Source organism: Limtongia smithiae (assembly GCF_038497785.1).
Source record: "Limtongia smithiae strain NRRL Y-17922 unplaced genomic scaffold V1518scaffold_1, whole genome shotgun sequence".
Lineage (NCBI taxonomy): Eukaryota > Fungi > Ascomycota > Lipomycetes > Lipomycetales > Lipomycetaceae > Limtongia > Limtongia smithiae.
This window is the reverse complement of record NW_027117622.1, coordinates 2,628,933-2,646,211: the sequence shown is the minus strand read 5'-3', so window position 1 is coordinate 2,646,211 and position 17,279 is coordinate 2,628,933. Positions and strand designations below refer to the sequence as shown.

Sequence of the window (17,279 nt, the reverse complement as noted above, 5' to 3'; positions counted from 1 at the left end):
GCGCCTCCACAGTCTTCTCATATCTACTACTCTTGAAAGTTGGTAGTCTACTAGAACAAGTCGAAAACTACTAGTTCATTGCTTGTACGTAGTTACGAGAACAGTCTTATACAAGATAAATTACTGAAGAAAACAGGGGTAACAGCGCGAAGAATTCAATCATGTGTTCGTATTCGCAATATCGTCGTGGTGGGGTCCGTCCTCAGAAATTAGCTTACTCCCGGGAAGCCTCGGCGACCATGTCGACGCCCTCGATCTTGCCACAGACGGTCTCAACCATGATGCCGGTGACGAGGTAGGGGTCGATGTTGGATGCGGGGCGGCGGTCCTCGAAGTAGCCATAGCCGTCCTTGCCGACGGATCGAGGAATGCGGATGGAACAGCCACGGTTGGCAACGCCGGAGGAGAACTGGGTGATGGACGCAGTCTCGTGCTTGCCGGTAAGACGCTTATCATTGTCCTCGCCGTAGACGGAGATGTGCTCCAGGTGGCGGAGCGAGAGCTTCTCGATGGCATCCTCGATGTATTTCATGCCGCCGGGGACACGCATGTCCTTGGTGGACACGTTGGTGTGGCAGCCGGCACCGTTCCAGTCACCATCCTGCAGGGGCTTGGGGTGGAAGGAGACCTTGACGCCGAACTCCTCAGCGACACGCTCGAGTATGTATCTGGCAATCCAGAGCTCATCGCCCATGGAGATGCCGAGATTCGGGCCGACCTGGAACTCCCACTGAGAAGGCATGACCTCGGCGTTGATGCCAGAGATGTTGACACCAGCGTAAAGACAGGCACGATAGTGGGCCTCGATAACGTCACGAGCGTAGACCTTGCCGGTGCCGACACCGCAGTAGTACGGGCCCTGGGGACCGGGGAAACCGCCCTTGGGCCAGCCGTAGACGTTGTTGTACTCATCGAAAAGAGTGTACTCCTGCTCGATACCGAACCAGATTTCCTCAGCGGCGTGGGCAGCCATAAGCTTCTGGGCAGCGTAGCGGTGGTTCTTCTTGTTGGGAGTACCGTCGCTGTTATAGGTCTCGGCGAGAACGATGATGTTGTCGCCCCGTCGGAAGGGGTCGTCGTACATGGCAACGGGTCTCAAGTAGACATCAGAGTTGTGGCCGGGGGCCTGCTCGGTGGAAGAACCATCGAAGTTCCACTCGGGGAGCTCATCGATAGACTCAGGCTTCTTGTCGAGGGTCTATCATTTAATTGCGTTAGTACATCTCGCTCGATAAGAAATTCTTCTGTGTTGGACTCCCAGTACTAGTGCAGGATAAGCGAGAAAAAGAAATAATGGCAAATGCCGACTGGCCAATAGACGGAAGACAGCATCCAAGGGTATCCTGATGACCTAAAAATGCGTAAAAGTTTAAGGAACCCTAGCCCACAGTTCCTCTTAACCGCGGCCACTCATCCTCTTCGAGAATCCAGGGTGAAAAAATTGCGCCCGCCAAGTGAGAGCGCCATTTCCGATAGGATGGAAGAGTTTGAGAAAAATTGGTTCAGCTGATTGCGAATAAGAGAGTCTTGCAATGCCGGAGAGCGCAGACCAAAGACTGGCAGGCGGGGGTGTGGCTCTAGCAAAGCGGGACGACGCTGTTTCAGAGTCGACGGCCGCGATAAGAACCAGACGCGACAAATCTTCACAACACCAACACAGAAGAAGCTGAGAAGATACAGAAAGTACATACCTTGCCCTTGCTGCGGAGGCCGTTGGTGCCGTCGATCCAGACGTACTCGGCAATGACCTTGCCCTTCTGGGGGAGGTCTAGGTACTTGGCCAGCTGCGGAAAATAAAGGTTAGCGTCTGAGAAAAAAACGGACGCGGTGCAATTCACGATGGTATTGCGGTCGCCCGGGGACGGTGGCCAGTAGCGCAAGTTGCGCGGCCAATCGACTCGGGGCAACGCAAACCACTGGCCCGAATAGATGCAGCAGAGCACGCGCTCTCGGGGTCGGCGAAGCCACCTTCGGCGCAATTGCGCGGGACCAGAGCACAGGAAGAGGCACTCACGTTTGCGGCCTTGGAGACAACAGTATCAGACATTGTGGTGGATTTGGCGAAAGGCGGAGCAGGAGCAAGTAGGAGGATGAAGGCCTGGAGAGAAGAAGAGAGAAGCCCGGAGGGAACCGTTAAGTAAAGGCGGAGCACAACGACTCATGCACGACAACAGGGCCGCGCCTTGCCGTGTCCGGTCTAGCGCCACCGGGGCTAGGGCTTCTCACTCGACGGCCAAGACGCCGCTGCTGTCGCGTGTCGCGCGTGTCGCCCGTATCGCACGTGTCGAGCCGACCCGGAGATTTGTTATGGGTGTCGTCCTAGAGGACAGGCTGCAGAGGAGTCTACGAGGCAGCGCATGCAGAGAGCTGGAGCAGAGTAGTGCACGGTGAGCGAGGAGCAGACGAGAGAAGTCTAGAAGATCCTGTCTTGTCGTCCCCGTCTGGCTCTCGGCGCTCGAGGCTAGCTCCGCAACGACTCGACTCGCCTCGACTCTCGCCTGCTTCCCGCACCGCTTCCCCGCGGCCTCTTCCCCTCTGCTGAGGGTCGAGTGGTTAAGTGCACAGAGCTGCCGGCGCTTCAGACCACCGGCTACAACACGCGGCGCCGGCATGTGTCCCAACACGCCCCATGGGGCAGCGTCCCGTGCATGCACGGCGTCTATCGTGCGCCAGTCTCGCAGTCATCTCCTGTCCGCCATCTCTTGCGACACGAGCGATATCGCCCTTCGCCCTCCTCTGGCCCGCAGCGAAAAATCTTCACACCAGCTGAGGAAAGACGCCTGAGATGAACATTTTCAGGCCGGTTGTCAACCGGCCCTGTGGTGTATTGCTGCCTGCTCCGCTGGTGAGCTGACGACATCGTGCGCTTCGTGGATTTGCGTCGTAAACGGTCGCGATGGTGGGCTGCGCGCCTGGACAAAATCTGCTCCCCCCTCATACTGGGCTTGTCACACGATCAAAAACTCTTCCCTCCTTTCTCTTCCCTTTCTCCAAAAAAGATCTTTTCACGCGCTATTGATCGTCTCGTGAGTCCCAGGGCCTTCGGTGTCTTTATAACACGGCGCTCTCGGTGTTTGATGTGTCGACACGTCCGATCTTATCGTCATAATGCAGATGAACCACGCGCTGTCCGCTTTGCGCGTGCACAGTATGTCGATCACCGTAAGACCCTTTGAGCGCTGTGACCTTCATGCCCCTGGCTGGCATTGTGCTGCACAGACGTCGATGACTCTACACGCAAGTGAAACATGAAGGCGCCGAAGTCGAGGTATAGCGTATGCCGAAATAACGTGCGTGAAATGCACGCCACTCCATGGTACATTTCCAACGCCGTTGTTGCACTTTATGTACAATCCATAACTGCATCTAGCTAATCTAGATATACTCAGCACAGTCAGTGCAGCAGTGTCTACTTTACAGAGCGATTGTTGCGTCCATGCCGCGACGTCCAGTCGTCGCGATCAGAGTCGCCGTATCGCTGAGGCCTACTATGCCGGGACGACGCGCCGTATCCAGCGCCGCTGATGAAGTTCTGCAGGCGATCTCTTCCTTGGTAAGATCTGTCGTTGTTCTTGTTGTAGTCTGACCTGTCGTTCCTGTAGTCTGACCTCCCGTTGCTCCTGTAGTCGTTGCGACGATCATAGTCCCGAGTATTCCGGCTGCCCCTATCATTGTCCCTATCTCGGTACGAGTCTGACCGGTACGAGTTCTCGCTCGGACGGTACGAGTCCAAGTTCGAGTGCTGCCTCTCCAACAGACCGCCTTGGTTGCGAATAACTTTATTCAGCTCTGGCGTGAACTGGTAGCCCTCGGGCAAGTTGGAAACACTGAATGCGGTGCCGTCGAGTACCGGCTGCAGCGGTGGCGGCGGGCGGGGGCAGTCGTCACCGAAATGGCCCTCCTCGCCGCAGTTGTAGCAGTACATTCGCTCAATCGGCTTCAGCGGCTGTCCTGAGAAAGTGTAGTAGCACCATATTGACGGACACGTCTTAAACAATGTTAGCAGAGCAAATTCTCACAACAGAAGATGTGGCTCACCTCGTGGCCATGCCGCGAGGACCGGCAGCGCGAGCAGTAGATATCCTTCCTCCGCTCTACGCAAGATGCCGCCGTATGACCCAGCTTGTTGCAATTAGAGCAACGCTTTGTCTTCGGGCAGTTTCGCGTGAGATGGTCTCCAACCTCTCCGCAGGTCGAGCACTAGGTAGATTAGCGACGAAACCGACTCCGATATGACTGTCATGGAATACGTACCACGATGACACGGCACTCACTTGCCATATGCCCGGGTTTATGACAATTAATGCACAAAATCTCACGACCGCCATCGCCGTTGCCGAAATAGCGGCCATCTCCTCGCTGTGACTAAGTCAGTACATGTGTCAATACTCCAAGGCTCTCGCACTCACCACTTCGACTAATTCCTGTATATACGACTGTTCATCGACCTCATCTCGGTCCTCCTGTTCCTTCGCAGTCTCTAGTTCCCGCTTTCGCTTCTTAGACACGGGCTTGACAAGCAGATCCGCTCGGTCCTTCTCTCTTCCAGGCTCCGTGTCGGATTCTTCCTCGACCTCGGGCTCAGGCTCCTCCTCGTCGCTGAACGGGTTATCAAGAACGGTAATGCAGCCGTCCACGATTCCCAATTTCATAAAGCGCGGCGGTCGGGTAGCGCCTTTGGGCATTTCTTCCACGTCAAACGACCGCTCGGGCTCCTTGCAGTCTGATTCGGCACCCTCATTGTCGTCATTGATTGCTATAAATGACGATCTGGGTGAAGCCGGTATTGAAGGCTCCTCTCTCAACCTTTCGTCCTCCAGCTCAATCGGTGTCGAGGCGCTGGAACCGTCGGTGTTGGTTATCACCCTCCCTTTCTTCTTCTTTTTCCGCCTCTTCTTCCCTGGTTTGTCGTCCACAAAAGTGTCACCATCATGATCTTCTTGTTTCGGCGTTGGCGTCGGTGTCGGTGTCGCATTGATTTTGACCACGCTCAGCGCTGCATGCCTGCTATCCTGCGCGTCGTTCTCGTCGTCCTTGTCGACGCGTCCGTTGTCCAGGCGTGCGCGCTTGCGTGCGGGCTCCGTGGAGGACTCGTCATCGCTATCGTCATCAGCAATGTTGTGTATTATTCGCCGCAGCAAATCGCTCGAGCTCGCGGTGAGCGGCCGTATTAGGTCCGGTGAACTCGGGGGTGAACTGTGCCCTCTATGTTAGAAGCGGTGACGTTCGAACAGCGGCTATAGCAACGTACATTTCGGTCTCCAGCTTGAGATCCCGCGTGCTGCGCTGCGATGGCAATTCAAAGACTGCGAGCCGTGAAAAACAGCAATCTCGGTGACCGGGGGGTAAGTCTCGGATCTATCTGCTGGGTGTTCCTGCTACCTCGGTCTCTGCAGTTGTCCTCGGATTCATGAAAATTGAGCGCCGCCACCGGAGTCGAGGGGCACGTAGCTTGACAGCCTTCAACTTTAACGACCTGGGGTTTGTTTACCAAGCTTTCGATCTTTCACTGTAGCTCAGATCAAGCTGGATATTTATGGTTTTATGGACTGATGAGAATTTTCGGATTGGAGGAAAACGGAGGCCAGACGTTGCTGCTAGGCTCGCATGTGGACCACAGAAGTTGCTCCGGAACTACCACCACTCCAGCGCCTTCAGCATACTCTGACCGACAGACTAACTACGAGTCCACAACCATCTAAACTCCCGAAATAAAGTAAGCGGAGGTGTTCAGAAAATTGCTTCCGCTGTGGCAGCGCGGAACTTCGCGATGGGTAACCTAATCGAGGCATCTTTACCCGGCTCAATGTTGGCGCGTCTGGGGCGCTCGTTGGTGCTACCAGAAAAAACAGTCGCGAAGACCCCACCTTCGGCATAACCCACACCCTCTTCACGTAAGTCCCATTCTCGTCCTTTCCGCTCTTCTTAAGACCTCGACTCGACCCGACGCCTTGCTGGGTTGTAGGCTTTGAGGACTGAGTTGTTAATCAGTGAGCTCACGCAATTCAGTCACACGGCAAGATGTCCACGACCGACAAGAACGAGCTTCTCAAGACGCCCCTGCACGGGCTGTACATCCCTATGGGCCTGATTGTCCTAGGAACAGCGATTTGCAAGTTTGACTGGGTTCCATACTCGATCATCCTTGCGCTAGTGTTGGGCGGCCTCAAGGTCTGGCGCGGAAGTGAGTTGACGAACGCGTGTGTGGTAGCATACAATTAGATGCTGACAATTGAACAGGACCGCGGAAGGTGCTGAAGCCGGAAGTCTTTCAGGAGTTCGAGCTAAAGGAGAAGACTATTGTGTCCCACAATGTCGCGATGTACGTGTTCGGTTCTGCGTGGGACGGTCGGGACGAATAGGATAGTAGTCTAACGCTGGTCTGCAGTTACCGATTCAATCTCCCCAACACCAACGACCGCCTCGGTCTGCCCATCGGCCAGCACATCTCAATTGCTGCCAGCATTGAGGGCAAGGAGGTCATCCGTTCGTATACGCCGTTATCCTCGGACGATGACAGAGGATACTTTGATCTCCTAATCAAGGTAACTATACTTCGCTCTTGCAATGTTGTGGAGATACGTAATCTAACTTCATCTAGTCCTACCCTACTGGTAACATTTCCAAGTACGTCGCCGGCCTGCAAATCGGCCAAGCCATCCGCGTACGCGGCCCTAAGGGTGCCATGGTCTACCGGCCCGGTCTCGTGCGCGCGTTCGGCATGATCGCCGGCGGTACCGGTATCGCCCCGATGCTGCAGATTATCCGGGCGGTCCTCAAGAACCCTGACGACAAGACTGAGATCTCGCTGATCTTTGCCAACGTCAATGAAGAGGACATCTTGCTCAAGGAGGACCTCGACGAACTGTCGGGCGCGTATCCCAACTTTACCGTGCATTACGTGCTGAATAACCCCAAGGAGGGCTGGACTGGCGGCGTTGGATTCGTCACCGCTGATATGATCAAGGTATGTCATATATTTTGCGCATATAGATGCATATTGCTAATGTAATATATAGGCTTGGTGTCCTGCCCCTGCTTCTGACGTGAAGATCCTTCTCTGTGGCCCGCCCCCTATGATCAGCGCTATGAAGAAGTCGACCTTAGAGCTCGGCTATGAAAAGGCTCGACCTGTTTCGAAGCTTGAGGACATGGTCTTTGCATTTTAGACATGCAGTACCGCAGCTACAGTACGTGATGGAAGAATGTTTTTGTTTGTAATATAGAAATACTACTAAAAGAGCAACAACAATATTGTATGGATAAAGACGCGCGTTCCACGGGTTAAGTCTGACGCGTAAATAAGTGTCAGGAAGGGCCATACCAAGGAGAAAGCACTGTTTCCCGTCCGATAACACACGTTAAGCTTCTTTGGGTCTACTTAGTACTGCAGTGGGAGACTATGTTGGAACCGTAGGTGCTCTTCCTTTCATTTTTCCTGCGTAGGATGGCGGGCATTTGTGGTCGGGTGCACGCGCTCGACATGAGCTCATTTGGGAGGTTAGGCAAAATGTGCATATAGGCAATACGCGCGCTGTGCACTGCCGGCTGCGATAACTAGTAACTATTGACTGTCGCATACTGCTACTGACGAGAGCTCTGGTCATGATGTGGTGTTTCATCGTGTCATTTTAAGAACCTAAGAAGTCGTGAAAATATATTAACATGCCGGGACCCATAGGTCACGCTGAACCAGGTACCACGCATACGCGTCTTGACCGCCACTTTCGCAAGAACTGGCTCTTAGCTCTTAACGGTATCGTCGCCGTTGGCATCTTCGCAATCTTCGCCATCATTATTATCCGCGTCGTCATCGTGTGAGGGCGATACGACCTCGGCGGCGTTATTCTCGCTGTCGTCATCGTCCTTGTCGTCGCTGTTGTCGCCATTGTCGCGTTCATCTCTGCAGAGGTTGTATATACCGCTTTCACTCTTACCAGCATAGCCTCCGTTCTGTACAAGCTAGGTCACGCCCTAAAATTCTGAGAGCGTCGGTTGTCTGTAGTCCTCTCGAAAGTACACAAACCCATTCGCCAAGATCTCACTTGCTATGACAATGCCAACCCTCCTAACCCAGTCTTGACATGCGGGACGAATAGCAGACATGTCGCAACCGGCTATCATAGGGGCTTCAACGGCTACAGATCTTCCGTTTGGCTCAGGAACGGCAGCCTAGGGAAACCGCCCAGTATGGTGCTGTGACGGGCAACAGGGCCTTGAACGGTGGACGGACAAAGATAAAGTCCAATAGGTACTACAGAAACGAAAAGGAAACAAGAAATGATGCGAGTAAGAAAGTGATCGTTTAATTTGCAGATTCATATCGTCTGGTCGCGGCTTAGCGACGGGAGCATGATATGTGTAACACCGAACTATAGTAGTCCCGTCGTCATAAACCGTCACAGATGCTTAAGGCGGTCATGTAGTCCCTCGGCCACGGCAAGCGACCATTGAATCAATAGCCGTATGGAGCTGACAAGACACGATCATACCACATCTTCCGCGGCCAGGTCCGCAAACGCGTAATATCGGCACAGATTAGTTCACAGTTCAGAATCAGCTGTAGTGAGTCTCAGTGCGCTTCAGAAGTCGTATCATAATCGAATCCGATCCTGTGATTGTAACCTTGCATATCGGCCTGCTGATGGAATTATCATGATTTTGCGGTGTTAAGAGGTATCCGCTAAACGTTAACCACAATGGGAACCTCGTTGAAACCCTCCCCGATTGCATTTCATACGCACGAGCACATGCAACCTTACATTTTCAAACGAGTAACCCAGTAGGCCATTGAAGAAGATGATCCTAACAGGTCTAAAGGCATTCTCGGCTTGTATGCGAATTAGAATATGAGCGATTTCATCGTATGCCTCTGATGCACCCCATGATAGCAATAACATCAAGAAGTAGGACAAGTGCACGCCAGATTGATTTACTGCCTACTGCTTGCAATTTGATCATGGATGAAGATCTGTTGGCTGCTAACCAAGTATTATGTACAGTACATCTATAATAACATATCATACCGATACATGCTTTATCATCCGAGCCTGAGATGAAACCCCGCGCCGCCCCTTTGTTCCGGGACAAATAGCCCTTGTTGGCCGTTTCCTTCAAACGTGTCCAAAGCATCGTCACTCCCAAATTCATCCCCGGTAACTTTCGTGTCGCCGCCTTCACTAGTAGCAGCAGCAGTACCGCGCCTTCGCGCAGGATGATGCGCTACTGGCGCGGTCGGCGTCTGATTTCCAGACGGAGACCCGACGACCGTGGATGGGAATTTCGGGAATGTGGATGGTGCGGCGGGAAGCGGGGCGTCGGTGAAATATGGATGCATCAGTGCGTCGGCAGCTGAGATACGTTGAGATGGGTCGAGGGAAAGAAGCTTGGAGAGAAGGTCGACGCCAGACGCAGTGAGGAAGGGGAAGTGCGAATGCAGCGGCTGCGGACTACAAGATGGTTAATAAGCCATACAACAAAGATTATAGGGAGCAGGACGACTTACGGTTTGGCGGATGATGGCTGTCGAATAGTCCGACCGTGCGGTAGCTTGCTGTAACCTGGCCATGTCTTCTCAGTCGGATATCCGAGATATTCAAAAATCTAAACTTCTGTTAGCTTGTTCATTGAATCCATCATGGTGATATGCAGGTTTACCCTCTGAATCTGATTTATCTCACTACGTCCTTCAAACAATGGCCGCGTCGTCAGTAACTCCGCGAAGATACATCCAATCGACCAAATATCAATTTCCGTGGAATATGTCCTATCGCCGAGCAGTAACTCAGGGGCACGATACCACAGCGTCACAACAAGCGGCGTCATTCTGCCATTGTTCTTGCTGTCCTGCGACGACGACGGTGCAGGAACGCATGGTAAAAACCTCGCGAGACCAAAGTCGCCGACTTTTATTTGTCCGGAATTGGAGAGTAACAAGTTCGAGGTCTTGAGATCACGGTGAATTATGCCATTCGCGTGCATGCATGCAGTCGCGGAGAGGAGTTGACGTAGCAAAGTTTTGACCTCTGCATGTAGGAAAGGCGGCGAAGTTGGTGTGGATGAGCGCAGGATGGAGCTTAGTTCGTGGTCGACGTGTTCCATGACGATGTAAATGCTAATACCTAATTAGCGGCATATTCCAATATCCACCATTAATGTAACATACTGATCCATTGAGCTTCCAACCACGACCTCCCGAATCGCAACGACATTCTCATGTCGAATTGCAAACAGTGTCTGTATTTCGCGCAAGCTGGTTATCGGAAAACCTTCTTGATCCTTATCCGATTTGATCTTTTTAAGCGCGTACACATTGTCAGTCTGCAAATCTCGACCGCGGAATACGACTCCGTAAGAGCCTTCGGCGATATGGCCCATGTGTTCGTAGTCTTCAACGCTGCGACATGAATGAATCGGGCGTGATGGGTAGAGGAGGAGGTTGTTCACTGTCAATTGAGCGTCATTTTCGCCATTTACGATGCCATCGTCAATAGATACCGTAGTATCCCCATCTGTAGCTAACACTGTCGACCTGTCCTGTGTCGCATTTACCGCTGGCACAGGCGTGGCAGCTACGGTTCCCAATACTTCGCCGGCCGCCGTTGATGTAGTGGACTTCTTCGCTAACTTCGCCTTCTTTTTCTTTTCCTTCTCCAAACGTCTCCGTTCAAGCATCTCGGCGTCTTTGTCGTCATCCCGCCAACGACTGCGTTTCTTCTCCATGTTTGCGTTCTCGACGACTGCGGTTGACCTAGTATTGGGCTGGATATTCGTGATGGCGGTGGGAGGCTCTAAGGTCACCGCCCATGAGCCGCACGAAACTCGAGCTTCCAGGGACGTCAGATTTCCAGGATTTATTGTGATATCCTGAGTCTACTTTCTCACCGGATCAGCAGCAGACGTCACAATGAGCAGATTCGGACGGTATACATACTTACATATTGATCTGCGGCGGGCAACGAGAATCACTAATGCTGTCGCTCTCGCCTCCCGCACCTCCGTGCGTTTCAACGGCACCGCAAGTGCCCTCCCTCTCACACCCGCCGGCCACCCCAAAAAGGAACTCGGCGAAATTCTCGCCGAGGTAATCAAGACTACGGGTCCCATGAGCATTGCGGCGTACATGCGTCAATGCCTGACTAACCCGGATGCGGGGTACTACATCAACAAAGACCCGTTCGGGCAAGGCGGTGATTTCATCACGTCGCCCGAGATCTCGCAGATGTTTGGGGAGCTGATTGGCGTCTGGGTGCTCACGGAATGGATGGCGCTTGGAAAGCAGCCTGAGTCGAGGATTATCGAGTTAGGGCCGGGTAGGGGCACTTTGATGTCGGATATGGTCAAGGTGCGTCGAGCGCTCTTCTTTAGCGAGAAGTCCGGGAACTAACGTCATATACCTAGGCTTTTCAAAGCTTTCCGCCATTCAAGCAGACCATCAGGGAGATTTGCATGGTGGAAGCTAGTCCGACGCTGCGAAAGATGCAGCACAACCTGCTGTGCGGCGAAACTCCACTCGTCGACGAAGGAAACAGGTATTCCAGTATCACAAAGTATAACTTGCCGATATACTGGCACGAAAATCTGAAAGACATTGCGAACGGTAAGCTATGTGCTAAGTTGGCTTGTGAATACAACTGGTGTCTAATGCAGGCAGATGAACTGACGCCGTACATCATCGCGCACGAGTTCTTCGACGCACTCCCTATCCACCAGTTCGAGCACACTCAAAAGGGCTGGCGCGAGCTCCTCGTCGACTACTCCGTGCCGGACAAGTCCAAAACCTCGTCCATCATCCTCCCCAACCAAACTATCACCACTTCAGCAGAACCCGCCGCGCCGACGTTCCACCTCACGATTCCCGACTTCGCGACCGCATCCAGCAAAGTCATCCCGACGTCCTCAACACGATACTCAAAGCTCCCCGTGCTTTCCAAGATCGAAGTCAGCCCTGAATCATGGGATGTTGCGCTCGATATCTCGAACCGCGTGCAGCACCTCGACGAAGCGCGCAAACACATCACCCGCGTCGGTGCAGCGCTAATTATCGACTACGGCCCAGCCGACACAGTACCCGTGGACACTCTCCGTGCCATAAAGAGCCACAAAATCGTCTCCCCGTTTGAAGAGCCCGGCAAGGCTGATCTGTCCGCCGACGTTGACTTTGGCGCGCTGAAGCAGGTCGCCGAACGCGAAGGCGGCATCGACGTCCACGGTCCTGTCGAACAAGGCGACTGGCTCCACGCGCTTGGTATCGGTGCGCGCGCGACAATGCTTGCAAATCAGCAGTCGACACCGGAGGGTAAGGAGCGAATCGCAAAGGCGTACTACCGTCTGACCGAGCGCTCCGGAGGTGCGATGGGGAAAGTGTACAAAGTCATGGCGCTAACTCCAAAGGGGACACCTGTTCCCGTTGGTTTCGGCGGCGGCGTCGACGACGACGAATAAAGTGCTGCACAACTGTATATATTTGTAAATACATAGAGCCGGTTGGCAATTGTCCAATATCCTACGCGCGACCCACTCATAAGATTCATGAATTGTCATTTACTATTGTACCATTTGGTTACATACTTGATGTTACACAGACAAACAAATGTCATATCCTACAATAGACTAAGTTTCCACGATGATGATGCAGATGAAATTAAATGGAAATCAATCAAAAATGCAAACGCCAATGCGACCATCATCGCATACATAGTCTCGTTACGACATCATCATCTCCTGGCCGGCCGCGAACCGTGTCGACATCTCCTTCAGCAAATACGCATCGCCACCGAGATCCTTCATCAAGCTGACTTGCTCGGAGAGGTAGAGGCAGTCATTGGAGAGATAAAAGTGCGAATCGAAGGAGTCACCGTAGTGAAGTGGTGCGAGTGCACGGAAGGCGCCTAGGACGCAGGATACCAGAGAGCGGAGATTTGGACTTGCCGGTGCTATCGAGGATGTTCGATACCTGTTGGCGTGGTCAGCTAGCACGATCACAGCAAGTGGATTTCACCAGGAAATACATACGTAGTAGCGAGATCGTCGGCATCCTTCATCAGCAAATCGATCAACCCCAAAATCTGCTGTGGCACGGTCGTGACTACATAGGTCTCCTTCAAACTCGAATTTTCCGTTGTAGCGCCGTCGCTCTTCCCGTTACTACCTGCCAGCGAGCTCTTCGGAATCAACGGCTTCAGCTTCTTTTTAAGCGGTGGCGGCGGTGTAACTTTTACTTGAGCATGTTTCGGGGCTTTCTTGAGACCAAGCGAAGATTGTTTTGGTTTGTTTGTCAGTCTGGTGTCGGATTTTATGTCAGTGGTATCGTCGTCGGCGTCGTCGGCCCAGTTCCAGTCCTCCAGGTCTGAAGTCACCGCCTTAGTGTCATCGGTCTTAGCAGCGATAATGTCGTTGTTACCACTGTCGTCAAGATCTAAGCTCTCATTAAATCCCCAGGCATCATCATCTTCGCCGGCATTATCCATAGCCGCCAAATCATCCTGTGGCTGGTTCTTCATCACCAACGTGTCGTCTTCTCCATCATCCCAATTATCATTCCAATCGAAGTCCTCAGGCTCGCTATCTTTCGCATCGTCAGCCGAGGGCGTCATCTTCAGAGGTCGATTATGCTCCTCGCTCCTCCGCTCTGCAATCTCATGCAGTGCGTCAAGCGAGACAACAACTCCCGCCTTTTCCACAATCTTCCGATCGCTCATCTTCGCCTCGGTCACAATTCTCCGCGTGGTAATAAGCACGTGGTCGCACATTTTCTTATACCATACACTCGGCACCCGTTTAGCCCACTGCGCCAACTCCGACGACGACGAGTCCGTCCACTTCTGTTTGCGCAAAAACATATCGAAATGGTGCACACTCTGTAAGAGGCCCTCGAATTGTGGGATGTCGGTGAGCGCGAGCGGAACGCACGCTTGCAGGTTGTCGTCGATGAGCTTTGTGCTCAAGACCGACATGAGCTCAACCGCAAGCGCGTGTGATATGTGCTCCGGCAGCATTGTGTTGATAAAACGCACAAAGTTCGCAAGATATTCGAGTAGATTATGTATTGAATATGATGACGCCGGTGTGACCCTTAGCGAGGCTTTCTCGTCGGATTCTGCGATTTGAACAATAACCGGGGACTCTGCGTTGAGGATTCGGACGAGCAGCGTATCTCGAACCCATCCAGTTAATGATTTCACCTTTCCGGTAAAGTCATATCGCGTCAACGCGTCAGCCAGATTCGCGAGTGACATATCGCTGTCGTCCCCTTCGAGATGCTTACACACTATCAACTCGCTCGCCGTCGCATCAATTACAATGAACCGGGCCCACAAGGCATCTAGCCCCTGGAATACCTTCGCATCAATCGTGCTGACCTCCTCGTTAAGCGCGCTAAGCAGCGAGATGTGTTGCCAGTCCGGGAACGTTGTGATTTTCGTTTCGGCCGACTTGAGAAGCTGGATCGTTTGTACGTATTGGCGTGATTGAAAGCATGAGCGCAGTTCGATTATTGTCGCTTTGATGAACCAGATTTGGTTTAGTGCGCTGATGTAGTTCGAGGTCCGACTTTGTTCGTATTGAAGGCTGTCGAGTTCATCAGAGAGCTTGTAGAGACCTTCGTCGGCATTCTGTGAGAACGTATTAGAATCCACACATCGGGTAGGCAAGAAAGTAGTAAAGTACGTTTTGTTGGCTGGCGCGGTACTGCAGATCATCGGACTGCTTCTGCAACTGTTCGATGTCGTTCACAAGCGACGTAGTCTGCGCCAGATACGCCTCCAGTGCACGCGCGTTCTTTGAACAGATATCTTCAATATCGGCCTAAACTGCAGTCAGCTTCCATACGCCATCTCTAGTTCCAATTGCCGGACGCGTACCTTGATGCTTGCAATTTCGTAGTCAATGGCACTAGCGATTTGAGCCATGCTGTCGCCGTCCGAGATCGTGAACCCCGCCTCGGCCTCGTTGGGATACGTGCCCGCCTGGAGGTACTGCAGCACCGCCCGTACAGCGGAGGGCTGCTGCTCGGACTGCACCGACATGACGGGAGCGCGTAAGATGGGGGCGGGCGACTGAGGGGTGACTGACGAGGCCCTCGACGCCTTTGAGCACGCACGCATGTGACGGGCGGCGATGGTGTTTGTACCACGCCGGCTAAACCACAGGACAGACCATTTTTATTGATTTTGAAACCGGCACTCTCCGCTTGCCATTACATGAATAAGCAAGTTACAAAGCAAGTAGAGCAGTACAAAACATACTTATACACAGAACACTCCGGCGACACGCTAAACAAACGAAACAAGACAAAATAGGACGGCATTAGGACATGTGGAAGAGTACCTGAGAGAGCAGGATAACAAAAGAGAAATAGTGCAATAGACTGACTGACAGAGCGTGATCTAGAGGACCAAGCAAACAATTATCCAAAAAGCAGTAGAATTCCATAACGCTGCTATAGTATACAATATTGCGCCGATTGTCTCTGGGAGGGGCGGATTGTCACGGTGACAGGGCTTGCATTTACTGAGTGAATTAGCCGTCCATGACAGCCTCGCCGTTGTCCTGGCCACCGCCGTCGATGTTGTGAAAATCGAGAATTTCGGAGTACATCATGATCTTCCATCTATCGACTGGAAGCTCGGCCTCTGTAATGAACTTAGTAGCTACACAACCATGATAAACACGGATCAGAACATACCATTGAAGGACCAATCGAACTTCGACTCTGCAACGGGCTCATCATCCGGATCATGGTAAGGTGCAAGATATGGGTGCGCCAGCGCTTCGGCCGCAGTGATTCGCTTCCGGGGATCAAACACGAGCATTCGCTCTAGCAGGTCGATCGCTTCTGGGTCTGCGTTCTTGAACTTCTGCGAGAGGGGTATTCTTTGCCGCTTTGGGAGAGATTTGACGAATCGCAGCGTCTACGGCAGTCAGCCAATGCAAGCGGTTTTGACAAAGAAAGAGTAACAACATACGTTCTCGCTGCAGATGGTATGGATGACGTCATCTGGCGGAGTGCCGAGAAGTTCTGTGATGATGGAAAACTGGTTGACGTGGTCCTTGCCAGGAAAGAGCGGCTTGCCGTCGAGCATTTCAGCAAAGATACAGCCCGCACTCCATATGTCGACTAGGCAAGATTTAGAATTGACAAACTAGTGATCGATTAATAATCGCTTACCTTCGACATCATATTTCTGCCAGGTGAGCATGATCTCGGGGGCGCGGTAGTAACGGGTGGAGACATAACCGGTCATCTGGGGATCTTGAATACGGGCAAGGCCAAAGTCGCAGATCTATTTATGTCGAAAGTGAGCGCGCGATCAGGTATGCAAAATGTGCGGGGCAAGTACCTTGAGATCGCAGTTCTCGTTGACGAGGATGTTGCTTGGCTTGAGGTCGCGATGGATGACCCCAGCGGAGTGGACATACTTGAGACCACGCAGAATCTGGTAGAGGAAGTACTGGATGAACTGCTTCTCAAGTGGGCGCGAGGTGAGAAGGCGATGAAGGTCTGTACCGAGGAGCTCGGTGACAAAGTATCTAGCCGAGCATTAGTAGTAATTGAAACTAAACAATCAAACAGAGCACGCACATGTCCTCAGACGGCGAGATGAAGATGTCGCTGAGGGAGATAACGTTCTCGTGACGCAGATGCTTCAGTAGTTTGAGTTCGCGGTAGGTGCGCTTGGCGAGAACGGGTGTGCTGAAGGGCTTCATGATCTTCTTGATGGCAACGGGCTGGCCGGTGAGCTGATCGCGAGCGGAGCTGCAGATGGCGAATTGTCAGTGCTGTGACGAGTGGCGGTTTAAACGAACAGGATCGAACCAGACGAGACCGAAGGCGCCCATGCCGACGGGATTGAGATCTGCATATCTGCAAATAGCGTCAGCGAGAGAAAGAGGAGGACCATGGCAGAAGTATAAGACCACGAACCTGCTTGTGATGTCGAAGGACGTGCCGAATATCTGGGTTCTGCAGGCGAAAGCGATGGTGTCAGCAGCATGAACCGCAGCGCGGCTATGAGCGGAGAGATCGCAGCGTGCGCACCTGATGAAGTCGGCCATGGCGGCGCGGGAATGCGGAGGGAAGGCGTGTGCTGTGTGTGGAGTCGGGGTGCAGGACCGCGCTGGAGAAGATGGGCGCGGTGGCTGCGGAGGGCGGAAGTGCTGGAGGTACGGATGGTGTGGAGGCTGGATGCGGAAGTGCTTGAGCTCGCGGGCGTTGACCAAAGCGAAGCTCGACGCTGCTGCGCCGTTCTGACGCTTTCGGCCGCGCTAGTTCGTTCTCC

The 17,279-nt window shown here is 52.9% G+C and overlaps 7 protein-coding genes across 7 annotated transcripts; 2 read left to right on the top strand and 5 right to left on the bottom strand.

Annotated features, from left to right (window-relative positions):
* Positions 1-46: 46 nt before the first annotated feature.
* On the bottom strand, positions 47-2,189 carry V1518DRAFT_410984 (uncharacterized protein). The gene is made up of 3 exons (XM_066902735.1): positions 2,015-2,189; positions 1,692-1,784; positions 47-1,198 (listed from the first exon to the last, which is right to left on the bottom strand). Exons 1-3 carry the CDS (start codon positions 2,045-2,047, stop codon positions 215-217), a joined length of 1,110 nt encoding a protein of 369 aa, XP_066762736.1. The 5' UTR covers positions 2,048-2,189; the 3' UTR covers positions 47-214.
* Positions 2,190-3,409: 1,220 nt separating this feature from the next.
* Positions 3,410-5,412, bottom strand: V1518DRAFT_425286 (uncharacterized protein; the record flags this gene model as incomplete). Its single annotated transcript, XM_066905906.1, has 6 exons — positions 3,410-3,988; positions 4,039-4,200; positions 4,255-4,359; positions 4,410-5,196; positions 5,252-5,358; positions 5,383-5,412. The coding sequence occupies 6 exons, from the start codon at positions 5,410-5,412 to the stop codon at positions 3,410-3,412; spliced, it is 1,770 nt and encodes a 589-aa protein (XP_066762735.1).
* Positions 5,413-6,009: 597 nt separating this feature from the next.
* On the top strand, positions 6,010-7,430 carry V1518DRAFT_410977 (uncharacterized protein). Its single transcript, XM_066902734.1, has 5 exons — positions 6,010-6,184; positions 6,241-6,322; positions 6,389-6,545; positions 6,602-6,967; positions 7,020-7,430. Exons 1-5 carry the CDS (start codon positions 6,022-6,024, stop codon positions 7,167-7,169), a joined length of 918 nt encoding a protein of 305 aa, XP_066762734.1. The 5' UTR covers positions 6,010-6,021; the 3' UTR covers positions 7,170-7,430.
* Positions 7,431-8,699: 1,269 nt separating this feature from the next.
* Positions 8,700-10,762, bottom strand: V1518DRAFT_390422 (kinase-like domain-containing protein). Its single transcript, XM_066901753.1, has 4 exons — positions 10,166-10,762; positions 9,658-10,114; positions 9,506-9,603; positions 8,700-9,449 (listed from the first exon to the last, which is right to left on the bottom strand). Exons 1-4 carry the CDS (start codon positions 10,720-10,722, stop codon positions 9,041-9,043), a joined length of 1,521 nt encoding a protein of 506 aa, XP_066762733.1. The 5' UTR covers positions 10,723-10,762; the 3' UTR covers positions 8,700-9,040.
* An 88-nt stretch (positions 10,763-10,850) lies between these two features.
* On the top strand, positions 10,851-12,624 carry V1518DRAFT_410970 (S-adenosyl-L-methionine-dependent methyltransferase). The gene is made up of 3 exons (XM_066902733.1): positions 10,851-11,344; positions 11,401-11,599; positions 11,654-12,624. Exons 1-3 carry the CDS (start codon positions 10,907-10,909, stop codon positions 12,442-12,444), a joined length of 1,428 nt encoding a protein of 475 aa, XP_066762732.1. The 5' UTR covers positions 10,851-10,906; the 3' UTR covers positions 12,445-12,624.
* On the bottom strand, positions 12,486-15,082 carry V1518DRAFT_410966 (Centromere/kinetochore Zw10-domain-containing protein). The gene is made up of 4 exons (XM_066902732.1): positions 14,862-15,082; positions 14,668-14,805; positions 13,015-14,612; positions 12,486-12,955 (listed from the first exon to the last, which is right to left on the bottom strand). Exons 1-4 carry the CDS (start codon positions 15,024-15,026, stop codon positions 12,706-12,708), a joined length of 2,151 nt encoding a protein of 716 aa, XP_066762731.1. The 5' UTR covers positions 15,027-15,082; the 3' UTR covers positions 12,486-12,705.
* V1518DRAFT_410962 (mitogen-activated protein kinase) lies at positions 15,078-17,038 on the bottom strand. Its single transcript, XM_066902731.1, has 7 exons — positions 16,817-17,038; positions 16,583-16,756; positions 16,341-16,530; positions 16,169-16,283; positions 15,966-16,117; positions 15,686-15,911; positions 15,078-15,632 (listed from the first exon to the last, which is right to left on the bottom strand). The coding sequence occupies exons 1-7, from the start codon at positions 16,837-16,839 to the stop codon at positions 15,520-15,522; spliced, it is 993 nt and encodes a 330-aa protein (XP_066762730.1). The 5' UTR covers positions 16,840-17,038; the 3' UTR covers positions 15,078-15,519.
* Between the last annotated feature and the right edge of the window lie 241 nt (positions 17,039-17,279).

Excerpts from the sequence above, each read along its gene's own strand:
- V1518DRAFT_410984 (XM_066902735.1), bottom strand. The coding sequence starts at position 2,047 with ATGTCTGATACTGTTGTCTCCAAGGCCGCAAAC. Across the intron at positions 1,785-2,014 it reads TTGTCTCCAAGGCCGCAAAC|CTGGCCAAGTACCTAGACCT; the intron begins GTGAGTGCCTCT and ends TATTTTCCGCAG. Across the intron at positions 1,199-1,691 it reads GCCTCCGCAGCAAGGGCAAG|ACCCTCGACAAGAAGCCTGA; the intron begins GTATGTACTTTC and ends ATTAAATGATAG.
- V1518DRAFT_410977 (XM_066902734.1), top strand. The coding sequence starts at position 6,022 with ATGTCCACGACCGACAAGAACGAGCTTCTCAAGACGCCCCTGCACGGG. Across the intron at positions 6,546-6,601 it reads ACTTTGATCTCCTAATCAAG|TCCTACCCTACTGGTAACAT; the intron begins GTAACTATACTT and ends AACTTCATCTAG. Across the intron at positions 6,968-7,019 it reads TCACCGCTGATATGATCAAG|GCTTGGTGTCCTGCCCCTGC; the intron begins GTATGTCATATA and ends TGTAATATATAG.
- V1518DRAFT_390422 (XM_066901753.1), bottom strand. The coding sequence starts at position 10,722 with ATGGAGAAGAAACGCAGTCGTTGGCGGGATGACGACAAAGACGCCGAG. Across the intron at positions 10,115-10,165 it reads GTTGGAAGCTCAATGGATCA|CATTTACATCGTCATGGAAC; the intron begins GTATGTTACATT and ends ATTAGGTATTAG. Across the intron at positions 9,450-9,505 it reads CAGCCATCATCCGCCAAACC|TCCGCAGCCGCTGCATTCGC; the intron begins GTAAGTCGTCCT and ends ACCATCTTGTAG.
- V1518DRAFT_410970 (XM_066902733.1), top strand. The coding sequence starts at position 10,907 with ATGAGCAGATTCGGACGGTATACATACTTACATATTGATCTGCGGCGG. Across the intron at positions 11,345-11,400 it reads TGATGTCGGATATGGTCAAG|GCTTTTCAAAGCTTTCCGCC; the intron begins GTGCGTCGAGCG and ends TCATATACCTAG. Across the intron at positions 11,600-11,653 it reads TCTGAAAGACATTGCGAACG|ATGAACTGACGCCGTACATC; the intron begins GTAAGCTATGTG and ends TAATGCAGGCAG.
- V1518DRAFT_410966 (XM_066902732.1), bottom strand. The coding sequence starts at position 15,026 with ATGTCGGTGCAGTCCGAGCAGCAGCCCTCCGCTGTACGGGCGGTGCTG. Across the intron at positions 14,806-14,861 it reads ACGAAATTGCAAGCATCAAG|GCCGATATTGAAGATATCTG; the intron begins GTACGCGTCCGG and ends ACTGCAGTTTAG. Across the intron at positions 14,613-14,667 it reads ACCGCGCCAGCCAACAAAAC|AATGCCGACGAAGGTCTCTA; the intron begins GTACTTTACTAC and ends ACGTTCTCACAG.
- V1518DRAFT_410962 (XM_066902731.1), bottom strand. The coding sequence starts at position 16,839 with ATGGGCGCCTTCGGTCTCGTCTG. Across the intron at positions 16,757-16,816 it reads GGCGCCTTCGGTCTCGTCTG|CTCCGCTCGCGATCAGCTCA; the intron begins GTTCGATCCTGT and ends CGCCATCTGCAG. Across the intron at positions 15,912-15,965 it reads ATACCATCTGCAGCGAGAAC|ACGCTGCGATTCGTCAAATC; the intron begins GTATGTTGTTAC and ends TGACTGCCGTAG.